The sequence below is a fragment of the Panthera onca genome, chromosome D1 (assembly GCF_046562875.1).
Source record: "Panthera onca isolate mPanOnc1 chromosome D1, mPanOnc1 haplotype 2, whole genome shotgun sequence".
Classification (NCBI taxonomy): domain Eukaryota; kingdom Metazoa; phylum Chordata; class Mammalia; order Carnivora; family Felidae; genus Panthera; species Panthera onca.
Genome location: NC_138348.1, coordinates 3,278,373 through 3,301,923, shown reverse-complemented (window position 1 = coordinate 3,301,923; position 23,551 = coordinate 3,278,373). Strand labels below are relative to the sequence as shown.

At 54.5% G+C, this 23,551-nt stretch overlaps 2 protein-coding genes across 14 annotated transcripts in view; both read left to right on the top strand.

Annotated features, from left to right (window-relative positions):
* ANO1 (anoctamin 1) overlaps positions 1-1,907 on the top strand; it is a 140,512-nt gene extending 138,605 nt beyond the window's left edge. For 12 of the 13 annotated variants that reach the window (XM_078433800.2, XM_078433805.2, XM_078433799.2 and 9 more), the window contains one exon: positions 355-1,563. In XM_078433800.2, coding sequence (XP_078289926.2) covers positions 355-597 — 243 coding nt within the window. In that variant the 3' untranslated portion in view covers positions 598-1,563. Of the gene's footprint in view, positions 1-354; positions 1,564-1,588 lie in introns of those variants that run through there. The other variant, XR_013550300.2, reaches the window with a different exon arrangement.
* Positions 1,908-14,676: 12,769 nt separating this feature from the next.
* On the top strand, positions 14,677-17,811 carry FADD (Fas associated via death domain). The gene is made up of 2 exons (XM_060607516.3): positions 14,677-15,117; positions 16,591-17,811. Exons 1-2 carry the CDS (start codon positions 14,832-14,834, stop codon positions 16,950-16,952), a joined length of 648 nt encoding a protein of 215 aa, XP_060463499.1. The 5' UTR covers positions 14,677-14,831; the 3' UTR covers positions 16,953-17,811.
* The last annotated feature ends 5,740 nt before the right edge of the window (positions 17,812-23,551 follow it).

Here is a 23,551-nt window from a genome sequence, read left to right as displayed (position 1 = left end):
CTTTTGTCCTATTTCTATTTTACCTACTCTCCTTAAAGCCTGACGCTCGTTATAGGCCGATCGTATCCTTTCTTGAGCTTCCCAGCCCCGCGAGTCAGAACCACTCAGAAACTTGCTGTGTGCTGAGCTCAGGTCCCTTATAGGCGTCAGCCACCATTCCCGGATGGCCCTCTGGCTGGTTTCCTGCCTCGTTTACACCTTGTGGGAAACCGAGGCCCGGGGAGCCCAAAGTATGTGCCTGTGGTGGGCTGGGAGCGGCGGGGTGGGCGCAGGTGGAGGCGGGGGCGGTGGAGGGGGGCGGGGTGCAGGCGGGGGCCCTCCTCCCCACCCCCCACACACCGACTGTCCTTGCAGAACCTGGTCATGTTCATGAGTGACTTTGTGGACTGGGTCATCCCAGACATCCCCAAGGACATCAGCCAGCAGATCCACAAGGAGAAGGTCCTCATGGTGGAGCTGTTCATGAGGGAGGAGCAGGGCAAGCAGCGGCTGCTGGGCACGTGGATGGAGAAGGACCGGAAGAAGGATGAGCCCTGCAACAGTCACGGCCCCAAAGCCGGCCTGGACAGCCCCGAGTACCCCGGGGGCGCCCTGTAGCCGCCCCTGGCCTCCAGGCCGCCGGGCCCCAGGGCTCCTGTGTTCGCGGAGAACCTGGAAGCCCACCTTCTGATAGGACAACCTCTTCCTGTCTTCTTCTTCTGTTTTTTTTTTTCTCCTCGTTTTTGCACAAAACTGTTACGCAGGGAATTTTTTTTATCTTTAGTATTCAAGGATAATCAAAATGATCGCTGGGGATAGGGTGATAACACGCGGGAATGCGGGCGCTTTGCAGAAACACTTCTTGGGGACCGTGGGTTTCCTTTGCAGCGGAACGTGAGCAGAGGCCTCCAGAAAGCATCTTTTCTAACCCCGCCTGATGCCTTTAGAGAGGTGAAAAGGTGTCCCAAAGCATCGGGGCAAACGCCGTGCGGTACTGGAGGGAAAATGGAAAAATGAGGTTGACACCAGTCCCAGAAGGCATCACCTGCCTCCGGGTCGGAAAAGTCCGACGGCTTTTCATCTTCTGTTTCCGGTTAGTTCAGAAACCGAGTCACTGTGGCCAGAAAGAGGCGCCTGTGAGTTTAGAATTTGCTCTTGGAGCACAGCAGGGCTCGGGTGTCCCCGAGGAAGCAGGTGACCCGCACCTCCGGGGTCCCGACCCCCACCGCCAGCCACACACCTGCCCCACCACCACGAGCCGGCCTCAGAACGGTCCTCTTGGTGGGACAGAAAGAAAAAGAAAAGAAAAGAAAACCGGGTCGACAGGAAAACGAGCAGAGAGAGAGGACCTCGGAGGCATTTCTAAAGACAGCTTCAGGTTTCAAGACGTCTTAAGGCATCGGGAAAACATTTACAGCTTTAGAATATTTATTGGGTTTTTAATCAATTCTATGGTGGATGTGAGGGTTTTTTCTGTAGCTCAAACGTGGAAGGAGTTTATTAGTTAACCAGATATCATTGAGAGGAATTTAAAATACTGTTACTACCAAAGATTTTTATTAATAAAGCCTTCTATTTTGGTAACACTTCTCTATATTTTTACTTACAGGAATGTTACTGTTGGACAGTTACCACTTTAACGCTTGTAAAAACAAGTCTCCTAGATGACATGAGCACTCTAAATTTGCAGCAATTACCCTAACCAATTACCTGAAGTTTCTCAAGCACCAAGAGAAACACAGGAAATGTTTCACCAAAGAAAGGGAAGAAAACGTAAAAGTGTTTGTCTTGAACATGCGGTTGGGTGTGATATGATTCCCTTAAGTCGCCAACTGTGATCGAAGTCTGTAGGTGCCATAGATTTTCGCTATTTGCTAAGCTCGTGCGGTCTGATGCTTTGTTTTCTCTTGTACAGTGAGTAGTTTGAAATGGGGTTTTTGTATATAAACATTGTATTAAAAAGTAGGTGATTACCAAAAATCCTTTTATGGAAACCATTTTTAAAAAAAAAAAAAAAAAGCGTGTACACAAATCCGCAGAGGATCGTGGCTGAAGGTTCACTCAACTAAATAAATTTGGATACACGACCACTTAACTTCAGTTGAGTGCTGTCCGTGTGGCCCCTCGCCCCAGGAAGCCGGGAGGCTGTCCTCAGAGCCCCCAGGTAGAGCTGCACATTTGGGAGGGATCATAGGCATCCATTTCCCCCCGTGTCAGACACGTGGATTGTTCTAGATGTTCCTGGGACTCTCTCGCCCTGTAAGAGTGTGTGTGCGTGTGTGTGGTTTTGCATGTGTTCGTGTCTGCCTGTGCACACGTGTGCGTATGTGTTGATGTTTGGGCGGTGTGCACACGTGTGTACCTGTGTGTTTGCCTGTGTGTGTGTGTGTGTGTGTGTGTGTGTGTGCACCTGCGTTTATGTTGGGATGGGAGTCGTGGTCACGCCTTCCCAGCAGCCTCTTCCGCGATCGCGATCCTCAAGTTCCCACCCCCGGTCCCGCCAACCCAACACAGCACTGAGGATTCCACGGACCTAAAGTGTCCCCAACCCTTTCGGGGACCCACCTAGGATTGCCGGTGTTTTCACTGGGGCACGTGTGCACACTTTTTAAAACTACCACCTAGAAACACAACCATTTCACGAAGGAAAGGTATGTTTTCACACCCAAGGCCAGCAAAGCCACACAGCCTTGCTGGCCGGGGACCTTCCTTCCGCCTCACGTGCGTCCGGCACCAGGGAGAGCTTTGAGCGCCCCCTAGTGCTCACGTTCCTGCATCCCCAAGAACATCAGCAAAGCACAAGCTCAACGCCCTGAGCATCCTTCTCAAGTTCTGGAACCGCTTCCTTAGTCTAGACATGAAGGCAACGTCCGGGGACAGCATCGCAAGGACGATGAGGGCTCCTGGTAGGATCTTTAGCCCCGTTTGTCAAATGAAGAAACCGCCTCAGAGTGGGCAAGTGACTGGCCCGAGGTCACGGGGCTCCTTAGCACCTAAGCCAAGACTGGCGCCCGGACCTTCTAGACATTCATTCATGCAGGGTTCAAGCAGACAGCAGTGGACAAAGCAGACCAGTCCTCCCCCCAGGCTATGACTTCTTACAGAAAATGTGAGACGCTTAACCAGAAAATGGAACCCAGAACCAGATAGTTTCAGAGGAAGAAAGAGACACTGATGAAATAGAACAGAGCGTGACACGGTTGGTCCGGGAGGCCCCTGGAGGCCTGAGTAACAAGGAGGCAGCAGGACAGTTCAGGTAGCAGAAGGGCAGTGCAAAGGCCCGGAGGCAGCAGGGTGTGGACTGCTGACTTGAGGGGAGGGGCGGGGCGGGGCGGGGGAGGCGGCAGGAGACAGGGGAGGGGAGGTAGCCACAAGCGACTCACACAGGGCTCCCAGGCTACCCAAGGACCTGGAGCCTGGCGGTAAAAGCCACCTCAGGGGCTGGGTGGTGTTGACCAGCCCAGAGATGGGATCTGATGCACATTTTGAGGTGTTTGCGTTTGTCAGGCGAAATCTGCAGTGGGTTGGGAAGCCAGAGAGAGGTGTTCCAGAGATCCAGGAGGGCGATGGTAGGGTTTGGATGGGGTCGGTAGAGGTGGGTGGAGAAAAACCGAGAGATGATGCCACAAAGACCCGACTTCTGGCCTTGGAAGAGATCAGCCCGTCAGCCGGCACTGTTATCTCAGCAACAATGGGGCCCAGAGAGGGTCAGGGCTCCGCTGCAGTCACACAGCAAGGTAGCGACACAGCCGTCTCTCGAACCCAGGCCCCGTGGCCCCCGACGCTGAATGTTGTCTGCTATTGGTCCTGGAGTGGCGTCGTGCCCGCCCACAGCAGGACAGTGATGGGCAACGGCCCGCAGAGGCCTGAGGTCTGGGGCGGGGAGGGCACTCGTGCTGGCACCTGCTTTGGCGGAGGCCGCCGTGAGCTACATCCAGCCCAATACAATATGCGTTTGGCAGGTTCAGCGTTTGCTCATTTTTGTAGTTGATTTAATATGCAAAAACCGAGTAAACCTACATAAAAACCCAGATTTGCATGTTCTCCTGAAAATCCTCAAGCCATCTGACAACACAGCCCCATTTTGCAGCCTGTCACTTCCTCCCAGGTGACCGGAGCCACCGGTGGCCGCTGTGCTTTAGATGGTGCATGCACCCTGCAGTCTCCCCAGCCCCCCTCCCGCCCCCCCAAGTGTGCCTGCCCACTGACTAAGCACACAGCTGCGACGGCGGTTCCGAGGGCCACTGGGGCCAGGCCCAGTCCTGGGATCCCCGACCAGCCGTGAGATTCCCTGGAACAGGGCTTGGCCGGGGTGTGCGCCTGGGACAGGGGTGTCGCCAGCCCAAGACTGGATTCAGAGCCCCTGCTCCGGGGCACCCACTTCCCCACCACCCCCACACATTCATATACAGGTCCCCAGGAGTCATTTGCGTGCCCCTTAAAATAGCCCCGTACCACAGAGGGCGTGTGTCCCCTACTCAGGCAACACTCATTTACTTGTCCATGTTTTGTAAGAGCCACGGCGAAGGAAAGAAGTGCGAGCTCTTGTCAGAAAACAGGCCAGTAAGGACAAGTGGTGCAGTGCCAGGGGCAGAGGAGGCACCAGAAAGTGTTGACTGAATGAATGAGTGAGGGAGGGATGGACGGACAGACGGATGGATGGATGGATGGAAGGATGGATGGAGGGATATGGGTGGATGTTTAGATGGATGAACGTTTAGATGGATGATGGATGGGTGGATGGATGGATGGATGGAAGGATAGAAGGATGCATGGATGGATAGATGGATAAACAGAGAGGTGGATGGTTAGACGGAATGATGGCTATTTGACCCATGGGTAGGTGGATGGAGAAAGCAACAGACTGACAACTGGGCCTTTCGGCCTTTGGGCTGAGTGGACCTTGGAGTCCAGCTGGCAGACGCATTGGTGGAGGAGGTAAGGGGGTGCCTTCTGGACCACAGGTATGTCCACAGCAAGCAGCCCACTCACTGCTCCTCACACAGCTTTTGGCTGAAGAGTGTGTGGCACCTGAAACACTGACCCGGACCAGCCCAGGGATTCAGCCTGGCTTGCTCAGACGGGCTGGCGTCTGCTGCCCCTGCCAGGAGCCTGCCAGGATGCACCCCTGGGGAAAAGGCAACCTTGTAGACGCTGAGGTCTAATTTCCTCTGCTCTGCTAAGTAATCGATCTGCTGTGTCCCATTCTCAATCCCCTTTCTTTCGCCCCCTGCTTCTACGCCCTCCTGGCTCTCCCCCTACATTTTTACTGAAGGATGACGCACAGAAAACCGTTCAGCTTACATGTGCGATCAACTTCCACAGAAAACACACACGCCTGTAGCCAGGATGCTCCCTTCAGGTCCCCGGTCTTCACCCAGCGGTGAGCAGACCTGACCTGCGGTCCTGGCTTCCGGCCCCAGCGAGGCCTGCCTCGTTCCGCTTGTTGGTGGCTGCTGCCCTCTGCTGGCTGCCTGTGGGGGCTGCACTGGGGGCAGCGAAGCCTGTTAAATTATCACAAACTTCATGGCTTCAAACAACACAAATGTAATCAAGTTCTTGGTTTCTCTTTCTGTTGCTTCATTATGGATGTATAGAAACGCAACAGATGTCTGTACGCAGATCTCATATCTTGCGACTTTGCTGAATTCATGTATCAGTTCTAGCAGCTTTTTGGTGGAGTCTTTTCAGGTTTTCCATGCAGAGTATCGGAAAGTGAAAGTTTGACTTCTTCTTTGCCAAATTGGATGCCTTTTATTTCATTTTGTTGTCTGCTGATGCGAGGGCTTCCAACACCATGTTAAACAACAGTGATGAGAGTGGACATCCCTGTCACGTTCTTGGTCTCAGGGAGAAAGAAATCGATCCCATTTACAATGGTACAAAGAACCACAAGATTCCTAGGAATAAACCTAACCAAAGATGTAAAATATCTGTAAGCTGAAAACTATAGAAAACTTATGAAAGAAATTGAAGAAGACGCAAAGAAATGGAAAAACATTCCATGCTCATTGATTGGAAAAACAAATATTGTTAAAATGTCATTATTACCCAAAGCAACCTACACATTCAATGCAATCCCTATCAAAATAACAGCATTCTTTACAGAGCTAGAACAAATAATTCCAGACTTTCTATGGAACCAGAAAAGACCCTGAATAGCCGAAGTAATGTTAAAAAAGAAAGCCAAAGCTGGAGGCATCACAATCCCAGACTTTAGCCCCTACTACAAAGCCGTACTCATCAAGACAGTATGGTACTGGCACCAGAACAGACACATAGACCAATGGAATAGGATAGAGAACCCGGAATTGGACCCACAGATGTGTGGCCAACCAATCTTTGGCAAAGCAGGAAAGAGCATCCAGTGGAATAAAGACAGTCTCTTCAGCAAGTGGTGCTGGGAAAACTGGACGGCGACATACATAATAATGAGCCTGGACCACTTTGTTACAGCAGACACAAAATAAACTCAAAATGGATGAAAGACCTCAATGTAAGACAGGAAGCCATCAGAACCCCAGAGGAGAAAACAGGCAACAACCTCTTTGACCTCAGCTGCCGCAATTTCTTGCTTGACACGTCTCCAAAGGCAAGGGAAATAAAAGCAAAAACGAACTGTTGGGACCTCATCAAGATAAAAAGCTTCTGCACTGCAAAGGAAGCAATCAACAAAACTAAAAGGCAGCCAACAGAATGGGAGAAGATATTTGCAAATGACATATCGGATAAAGGGTTAGTATCCAAAACCTATAAAGAACTTAACCAAACTCAACACCCAAAAACCAAACAATCCAGTGAAGACATGGGCAAAAGACATGAATAGACACTTTTCCAAAGAAGACATCCAGATGGCCAACAGACACGTGAAAAGATGCTCAACGTCACTCCTCATCAGAGAAATACAAATCAAAACCACACTGAGATACCACCTCGCGCTGGTCATAGTGGCTAAAATGAACAAATCGGGAGACTCTAGATGCTGGCGAGGATGTGGAGAAACGGGAACCCTCTTGCACTGTTGGTGGGAATGCAAACTGGTGCAGCCGCTCTGGAAAGCAGTGTGGAGGTTCCTCAAAAAATTAAAAATAGATCTACCCTATGACCCGGCAATAGCACTGCTAGGACTTTACCCAAGGGATACAGGAGGGCTGATGCACGGGGGCGCTTGTACCCCAATGTTTATAGCAGCACTTTCAACAATAGCCAAATTATGGAAAGAGCCTAAATCTCCATCAAGTGATGAATGGATAAAGAAATCGTGGTTTATATACACAATGGAATACTACGTGGCAACAAGAAAGAATGAAATCTGGCCATTTGCAGCAACGTGGATGGAACTGGAGGGTATTATGCTAAGTGAAAGAAGTCAGGCAGAGAAAGACGATGTATGTTTTCACTAATACGTGGAACTTGAGAAACTTAATGGCGCACCATGCGGGAAGGGAAGGGGAAAAAATAGTTTCAAACAGAGAGGGAGGCAAACCATTAGAGACTTTTAAATACAGAGAACAAACTGAGGGTTGACGGGAGGGCCGGGGGGAGGGGAAAATGGGACATGGGCATAAACAATGAATCATGGGAATCTACCCCCAAAGCCAAGAGCACACTGTCCACACTGTATATTAGCTAACTTGACAATAAATTTAAAAACACACACACACACAAATATATTATCTTACAGTTCCATGGGTGAAATGTCTGACACAGGCCTCACGGGCTCTACGCTTTCCACCATCTTCAAGGACTAGGTCCCTGGGAAAATCCAGAATAATCTCCCCATCTCAGAAGCTGAATCTTCACCACATATTCTGCCATGTATTCTGTGTCTTCCTCATAAACTAACTTATTCACAATCCGGGAATTAGAATGTGGACATCTTATGGGCCATTCTATAGCCTAGCACATACCCCTTCCCATCAGGAAGGGATCTTTTTCTTTGGAAAAGACTAACTACCCCCAAGCAAAGCCCAGAGCCCCCGGATGTTTGAGAAAAGGCTTCCACACAACTGAGAGAGACCAAAACAAACAGAAAAAGTACCCAGGGGAAACCAAAATGATACAAGGAGAAAAGAAAGGAAATTCTTCTGCTCATCGTCCTCACCAAGACGAGTTTGCCTCCAGGAAACCAGCAAATGCTTTTTTCTTGTTCTAAAAAGACACAACGCTAAGTGAAACAAAATATGTGAAACGGACTTGATCAAAATTTAAAATTTTTGTGCATCAAAGAACACAATCCACAGAGCATCCACCTACAGAATAGGAGAAAACATTTGCAAATTGTATTTTTTCATTTTAAAAAATTGTTTTAATGTTTATTTTTGAGAGAGAGAGAGAGAGAAAGAGAGAGAGAGAGAGAGAGAGACACAGAATCCGAGGCAGGCTCCAGGCTCCGAGCTGTCAGCACAGAGCCCGACGCGGGGCTCGAACTCATGAACAGGGAGATCATGACCTGAGCCGAAGTCAGATGTGTAACCGACTGAGCCACCCAGGTACCCCTCATTTTTTCATTTTTTAAGTTTATTTATTTATTTTGAGAGGAAGAGAGTGAGCACAAGTAGGGAAGGGGCAGAGAGAACGAGAGACAGAATCCCGAGCAGTCTCTGCACCATCAGCGCAGAGCCCAAAGCGAGGCTCCAATTCACAAGCCCATGAGTACATGACCTGAACTGCAATCGAGAGTTGGACGCCCGACTGACTGCATAACCGAGGCGCCCCGCAAATCGTATTTCTGATGAGGGATTCATATCCGGAATATATAAAGACTCTCCTCAACCTGAACAACAAAAACACAAGCAACCCAACGAAAAATGGGCAAAACACTTGAACAGACGTTTCTCAAGAGAAGATACACGAATGGCCAACGGCACATGGACAGAGGCTCAGCATCAAGAGTCGTCAGGGAAATGCAAATTAAAACCCCAATGAGATACCTTCTCACACCCGGGAGGATGGCGATTATCCAAAAAACAGAAAATAGTCAGTTAGCAAGAATGTGCAGAGGCCGAACCCTCAGGCACTGCTGGCAGGCATGTGAAATGGTGCAGCCGCTGTGGAGAACAGCATGGTTGTTTCTCAGAAACTTAAAAATAGAATCACCATATGACCCAGCGGATGCACTTCTAGGTATATGCACAAAAGAATTGGAGGCAGGGACTCAAAAAGATATTTGTACATCCATGTGCACCTGTGGCCTCGTGGGGAGTCCCCTCTGATCGGTTGACGGGGGAGAGGAGCCCCGGGCCTGGTTTACACACGGCTCTGCCCCCTGCACAGATGCAGACCGCTGCCCCTCTGCAGCTCCTCGCTGGACACCCCTGAAGGGCCCGGGGAAGGGACATCCTCCCGGGGCGCAGAACCGTGGGCAGCACACCCGGCCGTGCCCTCTGCCCGGAAGGAGAAGGGCCGGATGTGAGGTTACGCACCGATTCGTGGGCCGTGGCCAGTCTGGCTGGACGGTCAGGGACTTGGAAGGACTGTGACTGGGAAACTGATGACAAAGGAATTTGGGGAAGAGGCATGTGGCTAGCCACATCTGTGGATATTTGTGCCCCGAGTGAATGCCCACCGAAGCGGGAGATCGGCAGAGGGTTTCACAATCAGGTGGGTAGGATGACCCACTCCATGGATGCCAGCCAGCCCTGCCAGTGCCCGCTGGGCCGTGAACAAAGGGGCCGTGATGGCAGAGAGGGAGGTGATGCGTGGCTCAGCATCATGGACTTCACCCACCAAAGCCGACTGGCTCTGGTCACCAGTGCACGTCCAGTGTGCCAGCAGCCAAAACCCACACGGAGCCCTCACGCGGCACCATTCCCGGGGCGACCGGCCAGCCACCTGCCGGCAGGTGGATTGCACCTCACAGCTTCCGTCACGGAAAGGGCAGGGCTGTCCCTACTGGAAGAGACACTCTTTCGGGATACAGATCTGCCTTCTGTGTACGCTGTGTTCCGCCAAATGACATCGTGGACTCCCAGGATGCCTCATCCGCCATCGTGGTGTTCCGGCAGCAGAGCTTTGACCCAGAAACTCGCTCCACCGCAAACGAAGCGTGGCCTTGGGTCCACACTCACATGGTGGGTCTCGCCACGGCTCCCGCCAACTGTGGCAGCTGCCATGACAGAACAGTGGCTCCATGACAGCCCCAGTGAGGTGGCAATGCCCGCCAGGGCTGGGACAGGCTTCTCTTGAAGGCCGTGCGTGCTCTGAGTCAGTGTCCAGCATGCGGGGCTGTGTCTCCCAGAGCCAGGATTCACGCGCCCAGGAGTCAAGGGGTGGAAACAGCAGGGGCCCCACTCACTACCAGTGACCCACTAGCAAAATGTTTGCGTCCCGTCCCCACGACCTTATGCTCGCTGCCTAAGGTCTTAGCCGCAGAGGGATGTCTTCCATCAGAAGACACAACGATGGTTCCACTGGACTGCCCGCTCAGACTGCCACCTGGCCACCCTGGGCCCCTCATGCCCCTGAATCAACAGGCAGGGGAAGGAGGTATGGTATTGTTGGGAGTGACTGATCCTGACAACCAGGGGACACGGGATCGCTGCTCCACAGTGGGGGTAAGGAAGGAAGAGCATGTCTGGAACACAGCAGAGCCTATGGGCGTCTGTTAGTAGTACCACCCCTGGGATTGAGGTCGATGGAAAACTACGACGGCCCAACCCAGGGAGGACCAGCAATGGTCCAGACCCTCCAGGAAGGAAGCGCTGAGTGGCTCCACCAGGTTAAGAACGACAACCATCTGGGGTGCTTGCTGAGGGTGTGCAGGCGGAGGGGGCAGTGGAAGAAGGGAGCTACAAACACCAGCGATGACCATAGGACCTACTGGTCTTCACAAAAGTGAGGACTGTAATGGTCATGAGTATTTCCTCCTGATTTTTCTATGAATACGTGTGTGTGCGTGTGTGTGTGTGTGCGTGTATGCGCACACTGGTGAAAGAAATCAAAGAAAACCCAAATAAATGGAGAGACATACCATGTTCATGGATTGGAAGATCCAATATGGTAAAAGACGTTAATTCTCCCCAAACTGATCTGTGGATTTAACGCAATTCCTATTAAAAAATCCCGGCAAGTTTTCTGGACAGAGACAAGCTTAGTTTTGAATTGATATGGAAAGACACAGAACCTAGAGTAAAGCCGAATAAAGTCAGAGGAATTGCTCTACACAAAATTAAGGTTTCCCATATAGTAACAACAAAGCATGGTCTTGGTGGGGGATAGAATCGAAGATCAGTGAAGCAGAACAGAGAAAATCGAAGGAAAACAAATGTGCTTGATGGAGTTTTGGCAAGAGCATTCCAACAGGGACAAGGATGGCTTTCCAACAGATGGTGCAGGAGCGATTAGACACCTACAGGCAAAGCAAAACAAAACAACCTAAACACTACACTTTGTACAAAAACTAACCCAAGATGGATCACAGAATGACACAAAACTAGAACACTTTCAGAAAAAATACATACAGGAGAAATATTTGGGACCCAGGGGTAGGCCAAGGGATCCTAGACTTGATACCAAAAGCATAATCCATAAAAGGAAAATTAAATAAAAGTGAAATCTTCTGCTGTATGAAAGATCGCATAAAGAGAGTAAACAGACAAGCCTCAGACAGCGAGGCGGTGGGTCAGGCATGGGTATAGTTGGGCCAGGGGAGATTCAAATTAACCACACCTTATGTAAGAGTCACTCATTAACATCTTGTGAGCACCTATCAAGCTCCAGCCAGTGTCCTTGGCACTTGGAGTCCCTGCCTCACATTCTGGCAGGAGAGATGGGGAAAAGCTGCAGAGCAGGAAACCAAGTATATGGTGAATCAGGAGACAAGGGACACGTAAGGAACAAAGAAACCCTAGCAGGGTTCGCAGGTAGGGGTGTCGTTTGACCCTCCTTGGTTCACATCCTGCCTCGAGGGGCTTCGTGGGCTCCTCCACTTCTCCCACACGGCTGGACACCCCAGAGCTCAGCTCTTGACCCTCTATTATGTCCGCTCTCTTCACATAGGTGACCTCATCTTGCTCTAAATACTATACGAGTCAGGGCTCGCCAGAGAAACAGAACCAGTAGGATATATAGCGATCTATACAAGAGAAGATGTATTACAAAAATTGGCTCAAGGAGCTGGACGGGGCGCAGGGGAGTGGCTAGTGCTCAATTCAGAGAATTCAGACAGAGTGAATCCTCCCTTCTTCTGCCTTTTTGTTCTATTTGACCCCTTAATGGATTGGATGATTCCCACCCGCCCTGGGGAGGGCCATGTGCTTCACTCAGTGCACTGACTCACATGCTCCTCTCTAGGGGTGCCTCAGTGGCTCAGCTGGTTGAACATCTGACTCTTGGTTTTGGCTCAGGTCGTGATTCCAAGCTCCTGGGATCGAGCCCCACATGGGACTCCACCTGCTTGGAGTGTGGAGCCTGCTTGGGATTCTCTCTCTCTCTCTCTCTCTCTCTCTCTCTCTCTGCTCCTCTCCCTCATTTGCTCTAAAATAAAATTTAAATTAAAAAAAAAATGCTCATCTGTTACAAAAACACCTTCAGACGCACCCAGAATCATGGTTGACCCCTATCCGGACAGCCCTTAGCCCAGCCAAGTTGACACATAAAATTAACTATCATAAACACCATCTGTCTGCTGAATACTCCCAAATCCACATCTCTGTCTGTCTGTTGAGCATCCGACTCTGGACTTCGGCTCAGGTCATGATCCAAGGGTCATGAGATTGAGCCCTGAGTCAGGCTCCACACTGAACACTGTGCCTGCCTAAGATTCTTTCTCTCCCTCTCCTTCTGCCTCTCCTCTGCCTTCTCTCTCTCTCTCAAAAAAACAAACAAGAAACTTATTTTTCTTGTTCTTCTGCCCATAAAAGCCTTCTGTTGTGTATACTCAGCTCCCCAAAGCTCCTTTCTACTTGCTACATGGAATGCTGTCTGGCTCACAAACTGTTGAGCGAAAGTCAATTCAATCCTCAAATTTACTCAGTTGAATATTGTTTTATTTAACAGTGGAAAGAATCGAAATGTCCATGAGCTGATGACGGGATATACAAATGTGGTCTATCCACACAATGGACTATTGACCCATTAAAAAAGAATGAAGCACTGTCACCTGCTACATGGCTGGACCTTGAAAACACTTTGTTCAGTGAAAGAAAGCAGGCAGCAAAGGCCACCTAGTGTATGGTCCCATTTCTACGAAATGTCCAGAACAGCCAAATCCAAAAACGCAGAAAATAAAGGAGTGGCTATCAGGGGCTGAGGGGAGGAGGAGGGAAAGGAAGTGGTTGCTAATGGGTAGCAGGTTTCTACCGGGACCGATGAAAATGTTCTAGAAGTAGCTAATGGTGAGGTTTGCACAACCCTAGGACTATACTAGAATGTACTCTTTGAACGGGTGAGTTGTGTGGGTTGTGAATGGTCTCAATTAAATATACGTATATATTTTAAATGCTTATTTAGTTAGTTATTTGAGAGAGGGAGAGAGAGAGCGAGAGCGAGAGCGAGAGAGAGAGAGAGAGTACCAGGGGAGGGGTAGAGAGAGATCTGAGAGAGACAGAGAGACAGAGAGAATCCCAAGCCGGTTCCTTGCGGGGGCGGAGGGGTGGGGGGGCTCTATCTCACCAAAGGTGAGATCATGACCTGAGCGGAAATCAAGTGTTGGATTGTTAACGACTGAGCCACCCGGCCCCACCCCCCGCCCCGCCCCACTCCTTTATTTTATTTTATTTTTTTAAGGTAACTCGGACGGCCTCACTCCTCTGCTCACACTGCTGCGGCTCCATCTCAGGGGCAGTAAAGCCTGGTCTGCACCTGGCCCTTGAGGCCCCCTCCTAGTCTGCCCCTCCCCTCTCCGGCACCCCCTGCATTCCCCCCCCCCCCCCCGCCACCCCGCTCTGCTCCAGACCCACGGGTCTCCCACCTGCTCCTAGAACCTGCACCTTCACCTGCCCCCGCCTGCCCTCTTTCCCCCACACCTGCCTCTGGCCCCCGCACCTGCACCTGCACCTGCGCCCGCACCTGCAAGCCTGTTCTGACCGCCCCCTCTAATCATGTCCCCACCTCGGCACTCCCCATCCCCGTATCCTCTTCGCCCGGGCTCTCATTAACTTCCGGCATACTGCACGACTTTCTTATCTGGCTTCTGTCAGCTTGAGAACCAAGGACTTAACTCCAGGCAGAGGGGCACTCCTACTCTTTGTTCCCAAATGTGTCCCCAGCACCTACTGCCTGGCCTACAGTAGGCTTTCCAGAAGTACTAGAAACATTAAAAAGCATACATGACCGAAGCTTTCAAAATCAAATATTAACGACATCCAACGTTAGCGCTTCAATAAACCTCTATTTCGAACGCGACCCACGGGGCGCTCCGAAGGACCCGTTCTGACTTGCACTTTCACAAACGTTGACGATAAATGCGTGTATCGTCGGCATCTGCAGCGCAACGCCGCCCGGGAAACGCGGGCCTACCTTCCCCGCCCTCGCTCGGGTCCGGGAACCGCCCCCCGGGCCGCCCGCCGGACCCCACGCGGCGGGAGAACGGCCGCAGCGCGCAGGCGCAGACGCCCTCCCGGCCCCGCGCCGCCCGTTCTCCAGGGGCGCCCCCTGGCGGCGGCCGGGCGCCTTCCGGGCGGAAACGGCTACGGTAGGGCCCGGGGCGCACGCGTGGGTCCCGGGGTTCTCGCGAGATTTCGGGGAAGTGGCCTCTGGCGCGGACTTCCGGTGGTGGGGCCCCCGGCGCTGGGCGCGTCAGGGGGAATCCGGGAGCGGTGGGGCCGCGGGGCCGCCGAGAGGGCCGCGGGGCGGAGCGGGGCGCTGCGCGGAGGGCCGGGCTGGGCCGGGCCCCGCCGTGGCCCGCCGCCATGGACCCGTTCCTGGTGCTGCTGCACTCGGTGTCGGCCGGCCTGTCGAGCAGCGAGCTGACCGAGCTCAAGTTCTTGTGCCAGAGCCGAGTGGGCAAGAGGAAGCTGGAGCGCGTGCAGTGCGGCCTCGACCTCTTCTCCGTGCTGCTCGAGCAGAACGAGCTGGACCGCGAGCGCACCGGGCTGCTGCGCGAGCTGCTCTCCTCCCTGCGGCGCCAGGACCTGCTGGGGCGCCTGGACAGCTTCGAGGCGGGCGCGGCGGCCGAGGTCTCGTCGGAGGAGCGAGGTGGGCGCGGGGGCCGGGGGGGGGGGGCCCGGAGGCGGGTAACCGGTCCTGGGGGTGGGGGGGGGGGGGAGCGGGCGAAACGCCCAGTTCGCAGATGGGAGAGCCAGAATCCCAAAAGCTCACGTACTGTGTCTGGGTTGCAAAACGTGAACACATACACACCCCGATTCTTCTGGGTTAGTTGGAAGTGACTCCAGTTAAGGAAAGGGTGTTGCCCACCTCCTCTGGGTAGAGAGGAGTGGACAGAGAGGGGGGTCAGGAGCCAGGGGAACCTGCCCCGCTGCTTTTGGTTTCATTCTGCCTCTGGGAATGCCCCAGCTGACCCTTTACCGCCGTGTGAGCGCCGGAAAATGGCTCTTGGGCAGGGGTTTAGTGCCCCCGACACTTCACGTACTTAATTTTCGCGGTAGCCAGTAGTTAGGTCCTGCCGTCTAGTCCTATCCCGGTCTTACAAGCCAGAGGACAGTGGCTGGGACGCGTTAAGTGACTTGCCTAAGATACACTGCCAGTACCTACCAAGGACTCAACTGAGGCGGCCTGGGGTACGCGGGCGGTATTAGAATTACGTTTCCAGGGACACTCAGTTGAGGAGGAGATCGTTAACGTGATACATTTAACAAGCAGTCCCCAAAATACAGGCGATCACATTTTAGATTTACGCGTGTCCGTGTGTGTATGTATGTTGCAGGAGAGCGCGCCAGAGGTGAGCAGGTGTGGGCGGGTTGATACGGGGTGACTCTTCGTCTTTCGAGGATGACAGTGTAGCCTAGCGGTTGGGAGTGGACCCTGGCACGAGGCCATCAGGGTTTCACTGTCTGGCTGTGCTGTTGTCTAGCTGTATGACCTCAGGAAAATCACTGGGCTTCCCTGTGTCCCTCCCCCTTCTCCAGCTTCTGGGGGCCGCGGACATTCATTCTTTGGCTTATGGCCACGTGTCTCCAGTCTCTGCCTCCGTGGGCACGTGGCTCCCTCTTCTGTGTACTTACAAGGATTCTTGTCACTGGATTTGGGGCCTACCTGGATAATCCAGGATGATCTCCCAAGATCCTCAACTGAATCACATCTGCAAAGACCCTTTTCCAAATAGATCACCGTTCACAGTTCTGGGGATTTGACGTGAGCTGGGGGCCACCGTTCAACCCACGACAGGCCCTCCCTCCGCTTCCCCTGTCCCGAGCAGTTAGCTCCACGACGACCCCTTCGGCGACGCCCCAGCCAGCACGTCTTTGGCAGGCCGCACCTCCTGAGGAGCGGTTTGGGAGTGGGGTTGGGACAGGGTTGGAGGCCACCCTTGGGCTTTCCGGGACGTTCTTCCCCCGGCCCCTGCACTCCTGGATGCCTTCAGCCTGCACGAGAGGACCTCTTGTCTACCCAGCGCTTAGGTTGGCCCTGAGGAGCCCACTGAGAAAGTAGGGTTACCTGTCTTCTAAAGGGCTCCCCAAGTCCTGGTAAATCGTTTTGTTCTTTCCACAGACCTGCGTGCAGCCTTCGACATCATATGTGATCACGTGGGGAAGGACTGGAGAAGGCTGGCCCGCCAGCTTCGCGTGTCTGACGCCATGATCGACGCCATCGAGGAGAAGTATCCCCGCAATCTGACGGAGCAGGTGAGGGAGTCGCTGAGAGTCTGGAAGAACCTCCACAAGGAGGACCCGGCTGTGTCCCACCTGCTGAGGGCGCTCAGGGCCTGCCAGCTGAACCTGGTGGCCGACCTCATCGAGGACGATCAGCAGGCCCGGAGCCTCGAGAGCGAGACCAGTCGAGGTGGCGGCACCGGCACCGCGTCCCTGACGTCACGGGACTCAGATAGGCCGTCCTCGGGGGTCCCCTGGTGACCCAGCGGCCCTTCCCCGGGGGCCTGAGGGCATCGGCACAGCCCGAACTTTGGTTCCCCCGCCAAGCTTGACCACGTGCCTTCCACGCGCCAGTGCCGTGAAGTCCTAGCCGTGAGCCGGGACGAGGGACCCGGCGCCCGAGGCCCAGAGTGGCGTCTCCATCAGAGCTGGCATTCACTGAGCATTTGCTCTGTGCCAGACGGGACTTGGGCGCGTACAGATGCTTTCGTTCGTTCCTCATGATCGCCCCCGAGAGGGGGAGTCTGTTGTCCCATTAAATGAGGCCCTGCGGGAGGAAGTTTGGGATCCACATCCAGCACACAGAGGGACGTAAAAGTCAGCGTCGTCACTGCCGTCACCATACAGGTGGGGGGACAGTGCCGAGGCCCGCGGCCGGGCGGTCGGCAGCCGTGGGAAAGCAGGGAGTTGAGCCGGGGCCGGGAGGCTCCAGCGTCCACACGGGCCCACAGGGTCGTTCTGTTGCTCCCAGAGCCGGCCAGAGGCTTTGAGGCCGTCCGTGTAGACCCGTGTACCCGGACAGGTGGCGTGGGGAAAGCTGGTGGGCTCGTGGCCCTTGCGTGTGTCAAGGGACAGCAAGGCTTATGAGGACGGCCGGGAATAACACTGTTAAGTGCTCAGGGATGATGGGTACAGAGTCCGTGCTCTACAGATGTTCGTTCTTAGAACTATTAGGACTTCAAAATCATGACTATCAAAATCACTGTTCTGATAACGGATTTTAGCCAGGGAGCTGGATCCTGTAATTGTAAAGACGGTCTTTGTGCTTCGGAGGTAATCCTATTAAAGCCTGTGCCTGTACAGTGAGAAGCTGCACAATACAGAGAATTTCCCTCCCTGACGATGATCTCGTTTCTCATGTTCTCGAAAGTCCCGTCGGGTCAGTTTCAACATCCCTTGTGGCTTATCTGAGGCTGAGCTGGGAACGGCATGGCCGCTCTTCATAACGGTTCCAGGAGCCGCCAGCAAGGGAGCTTTTGCCACCTCTCGCCAGCCCCTGGCCCGCCTGTCTCTGAGAGGCACCAGAGAGTCGCATGGCTGTCCCTCGTTCGGGCCTTCTGGCCACGGCCTTGAGAAAGCCACCCGTGATGTCCTTCCGTGCCACCTTGACCTTAGGCTAGACCAGGCGGCCCTCTCGGCAGACCCCGGACACCTGGCCGGGAGCACAGGTGTCAACCAGTTCCCGGGTTCGGGCACTGCCAGGGGGCTGAGCCAGTCTGGGGCCCGTGCCACCGCGGCCTGGCCCTGCGTCGTGTGCCGGGCGTGTGCCCCACGTGCCAGCGCACCTGCCTCTTGGAGCCTGTGTCAGAGCCGGTTCTGCGGGTAACAGACATCGTCACGGCCCGTAACTGTCGGCAGCTTTGCTGACAAGTAGCTTTGGGCAGCAGGTTTTCCGGAAGATGTGCCCCTACCTGTAGGACAGGCGGACTTCAGAGGTGCTCCGTCCCCTCAAAGCCGCTGAGATGTGCAAGTGCCCAGACATCCTGACATCCACCCTGTGCCCCCCTACGTGCCTCCCACCCCTGGAAGGAGCCCCCGACCCTCTACACCAGGTGCTCTGATAGGGGCCTTGACCTGTGATTCCCGCATGGGGAATTTTCCGCGGCTCTGCCGCTGCGTCCCGTCTCAGTCCCGCGCGTGGCGAGGCACCGGGGTGGCCCTGGCACCCCTGTGCATGTGGTGAGTGGGGAGGAGCACGGGCTCTGGAGCAGCCTCACGGGACCTCCTCTCCAGGCCCGGATCTGAGCTCCGAGACTCGGGGAAGACGGCGGGTGAGGAGAGTCTCCGTCCTGCTCTGCGGGGCCGTGCGTGCCACCCGCTCCCCAGGACCCGCCAGCTGGGTGCCGCCGGGGCAGAGCCCTGGGGCCCGGTGACGGGGGTGAACCTGCCCGACAAGCTGCCCCCGGGAGATGGTGGCTCGAGGCCAGACGGAAGCACGGGTCCCATGTCGGTGGCCAGGAGGCCCCTGCCGAAACCAGCGCGGGGCCGGGCATCGAGGGGCCACGGCAGGGCCAGCAGTCTGCCCGCGGGTCCCCTGCCTCGCGGGACGAAGGGAGAGTGTGTGGCTTGCGGCAGAAGCACAGGGCTGGTGTGGGCGCGGCGGGCGGGGAGACCCACGGCAGACGTTTGAGAACGGTGGTTTTTTGGGTGATATTTAGACTTCCTGTATCGTCCACGTTTTCTGTACGTGTGTTTTCGTCATCCACCAGATACAGGTAACGGGTGTGCCCTGGGCCGTCAGGCGGGAGAGGCCCCAGAGAGCAGGGGAGCAGGGGGGCTTTCCAGTCTGACCCGGGTCGGGTCCCGGCCTCACCACCTTCAGAAGCGACCGCTAGATAAGAATCAGACGCTTGCCCAAGTGCATGGCGGCTTCTTCCTCAGGCACCTTAAACGTGAGCGGTGACATTTCACCCAGAGCCCCACAGGTTTGTCGAGAGGCTCTTCCGGTCCCTGTGACCTCACCGCACTTGAGCCCGGCCTGTGGCCTCTGGTCCTGGGATGTCTTCCCACCCCACCCTCCACCCCCGGGTGATTAGAAACACTGCTTCGGGGTAGAAGGTCCTCTGGGTCTATGGTAACCGCTGCTGGGACAGAGCTGATTGACATCTGATCAGAACCATGACCTTTGTGACGGCGAGCGGCTACCAGGTTTAGGCAGGAATTTCTCGCGGCAGCTTCACAAAAAAAGACGATCCGTGTTCCATTTATGTGTTTTGCGAATTTTTGGGGGGTGACACGTATGCCTCCAGCGAAGGTGTGCGCAAGTCACGTGGCTGACGTGGAAAGTAAGGTTAGAGCCGCATTTTGCGACTTGGTTCTTTTTGTCCTGAGAAAGATGCGGGGAAAGGCCCAAATGTATGTGCTTTTGGGGAGATTTCAGGCCGGCGAAAGGGAGTTTAGTCACGTGTTTCCTGGAACGAGGGGTCAACCCCCTAGTCTCACGGCCCCACAGATGTCCCCACATCACCCCCCTCCCGACCTCCCCTTCCGCCCTCGCCGCAGCGGGCCCTGCTGGGTTATGGACGTGGGTGCCCAGGGAGCTCCGTCAGTCACCCCCCCCCCCAGGCCCTTCCGGGCTCCGGCACGGAGGCAGGGGTTGAGGCCATCGCACTTCCGCCTTCCTCCGTTGCGTCTCCCTCCCCAGCAGCCCAGGACCACTCCCCCCCCCACCCCCCCCCCCCCCCCCGCCTGAGTGGCACCTGCAAGGTCCCGGGTGCCGCCCACGGTGTTTCTCTGAGGCCCCCAGACGCACAGTGTCAGCTGCCTGGGGAACACACCTTCTGCCATGCTAGCGAGCGTTCCCAGGCCCCAGGGGTGAGGTCATGGGCATCACGAGTCAGACGTTATTCTGCCCACCACACTCAGACTTGGCATCCGCCCCCACCTGTGCCCAGTTCTGTGCCCGGCACCGTGATCTACCCGGCTGCCTAAAGGAGCGGGCCGGGCCCCCTCCTGCCTGGGGCTCGCTCCCACACCAACTCCAGGCTACCTCCCGAGCCTGTCCTTTCCACCCCCCTTCTGCCTCCCCCCACGACGCCCTACCCCTTCCCGGGAAACACCCTCCATCAGCAGCCAGAAACAAGCAGAATCATACTCCAGACCCCTGACTATTCTTAGAAATGGCAAGCTCCCCGCGTATTTTTAGTTTTCTGTTTGTATTTCCATGAGAACTACTCTGAGTCACCTTGCTGACTGCTTTCTAACCACATGACTCTGTGTGCATCACGTTCAGAAGCCGCCAGCATGACCGGGAGCAGCACGTGTGCACGTGAAGGTGGCCGGTCACCCCACATCTGCCGAGGGACCGGCAGAATTTCCACAGGGAAAACGTGCAGTTGAGATCCACCTGCCTTGAAGGAGCCGCCCTCAGCTTCGTAAGTCACCGAGTTAAGACACTGTGGCAAGAGTCACACGTAGGTATCAACCACCTGAATCGTCACCAAGGAACAGAGACCCATTCAGTGCCAGAATGGAGTCCTCCTTGAGCCAGAGCCACGTGACCTGTGGACGAGGCTTTCGTGGCATGGCTGGAGTGGAAAACCATCGTGGGCCTTTCGAGTCACCCGAGGCGTCAGGTGCGAGGCCTCTCGATGTCCCAAACCTGCCTGTAGACGCTAGGTGACCATCTTGCTTCAGCAAAACGTGTTTCATGGGTCAGAGCAGCTGGAGACAGTAGAGTTCGGGATGTGGAGGCTGGGGATGGTCATGCAAGATTGTGAATGTGCTCGGTGGCACTTAAAAATGGCCGGAAGTGTGAATTTTACGTACATTCTACCATTAAAAATCACATTAAATTAACGATGCATTTAATTACAATATTAGTCCAAATTGTGTGTGTGTTGTGGGCTTCTCTCTCCCTGATTTGTAATTCTGTTGGCATTTTGTAGTTCATGAGGACAGAAGCGTGAGCTTCTATCTGACCTTATGTGCGTACGATTATAAATAAAAACTTGCTCATCGCTGGGAGACCGGGTCCCGGCCCTTCCTCCCAAAGGGGTTTCTGGCTGGAGGAACCCAGCTCCAAGGGTCCCCGGGCCCCGAGGATCGAGCTCTTCTCTTCTGCAGCATCATGACGCGGGAGGGTTGCCCGGCCCTGAACACCCACCCTCATCCGCTGTGTCCTCCACCTGTACCTGCGTCCCTAGTGGGCCTGAGGCCCTGCTCAGACACCCCGTCGGATGGCAGCCTCGCCTGCCTGCGGCCCCCGCTCCCCTGAGCGCACAGCAGGGAGGCAGTCGGGCTGTGACACCGGCTGGGGTGGATGCGGGCCGGCCGGCAGCCTTCTTTCTGGGGCCAGGCCACCCCTCTGCCCATCGCTGATGCCAGTGCCCCCAGCCAGCGTGTCCCAGGGTGACCGAGACCCAGGATTTGCCTAGTCCCATGGAGGTCCGTCCGGGGACCCGAGGAGGTGCCTCCCACGCCCTGAGTCACCGCAGGCCACCCCAAGGGTCCCTCCCGCCAGGCGGGGTCGCAGCCACGTGCATAAGAGCGCACACCTCGTGGCTGTGGGCTGTCCGCTCCGTTCACGCGTCCATCCATCCATGCGTCCGCCCAGTAGATCCCTAGCGAAGGGCTAACGGCTGGGACTTGGCTGTCCCTGCGCCCTTGCAGCTGGGTGAGCCCACAGTGGCGCCCCAACTCCACCCTCCCTTCTCACCTGAGAAGCCCCGCCCCCCCCCAGCCCAGGGCTGCCGCAAGACTCAGAGACGCGGTGTCGTGTCCGGGAGTGACGGGCACATCGTAAAGGCCACTAAATGCTCTTTTCATTGTTCCTGAGTGGCGGCACGTTTTAAAAAGACTTGTCTTTATACCAGGTTGGCTGGGTCAAAACACTCGTGAGTCACAGGTTCGATCCTGGAGGTCTTGGAGGCTCCGACGCTGTCTGGGGAACCAGCCCCCGTGCCTCTCAGCCGGCCGCCGAGTCCTTCAGTGGGTTCATATTAGGACAGCGGGAATGAGGAGTCCTGTGTCGTCTGGCCTCACTGGTGCTGTCTGTGCCCCAGACCATAAACCAAAGACTACAGGAAACAGAAAATGCACATAGATCGACAAGAGTAGGAGACTCAGTCATCTGTCACCTTTCAGGGAGGCACAGTCTCCCCAGAAGGCTGGCCTGCGGAGTCCACTGCCCGGGTTCGGGTCCCAGCTCTGCTGTCCTGTGATCACAGTGACAGCACAGCCAGGGACGAATCTCACAGTCGCTAAATCAACTCGCCCCGCCTCGGGGCTCCCTGTCTCATGAGCTACCACTCTTTCAAGAAACTCTTTAAGCCAGTTTGGATGTTCTGGTATTTGCAGTGAAGGGGATCACATGGGAATTTAGACTATGATAAAGATGATGTTTCAAATGAGAAAAAAATGAGCCACAGGGTAGGGTCTGTAGGGAGAGGTCATTGGGCCCTTACCTCCCTCCTTCTGCGGTGAAGCCCAGGCCACGGGAGGTGTGGAGGGGGAAGCCGTGAAGCAAGACTGGGCCGGTGTCTTCGTCATCTGGAACAGGAAGTGGAGGACCATCAGATAAAAGACTTCAACAGCGCAGGAAAGAGTATCCAATGGAAAAAAGACAGTCTCTTCAGCAAGTGGTGCTGGGAAAACTGGACAGCGACACGCAGAAGAATGAAGCTGGACCACTTTCTTACACCAGACACAAAATAAAATGGGTGAAAGACCTAAACGTAAGACGGGAAGCCATCAAAATCCTCGAGGAGAAAGCAGGCAAAAACCTCTTTGACCTTGGCCACGGCAACTTCTTACTCAACATGTCTCTGGAGGCAAGGGAAACAAAAGCAAAAATGAACTACTGGGACCTCATCAAGATAAAAACCTTCTGCGCAGCAAAGGAAACAATCAGCAAAACTGAAAGGCATCCGACAGAATGGGAGAAGATATTTGCAAGTGACGTATGAGATAAAGGGTCAGTATCCAAAATCTATAAAGATCGTATCAAACTCAACACCCAAAAAACAAATAATCCAGTGAAGAAATGGGCAAAAGACATGAACAGACGCTTTTCCAAAGAAGACATCCAGATGGCCAACCGACACATGAAAAAATGCTCCACATCACTCATCATCAGGGAA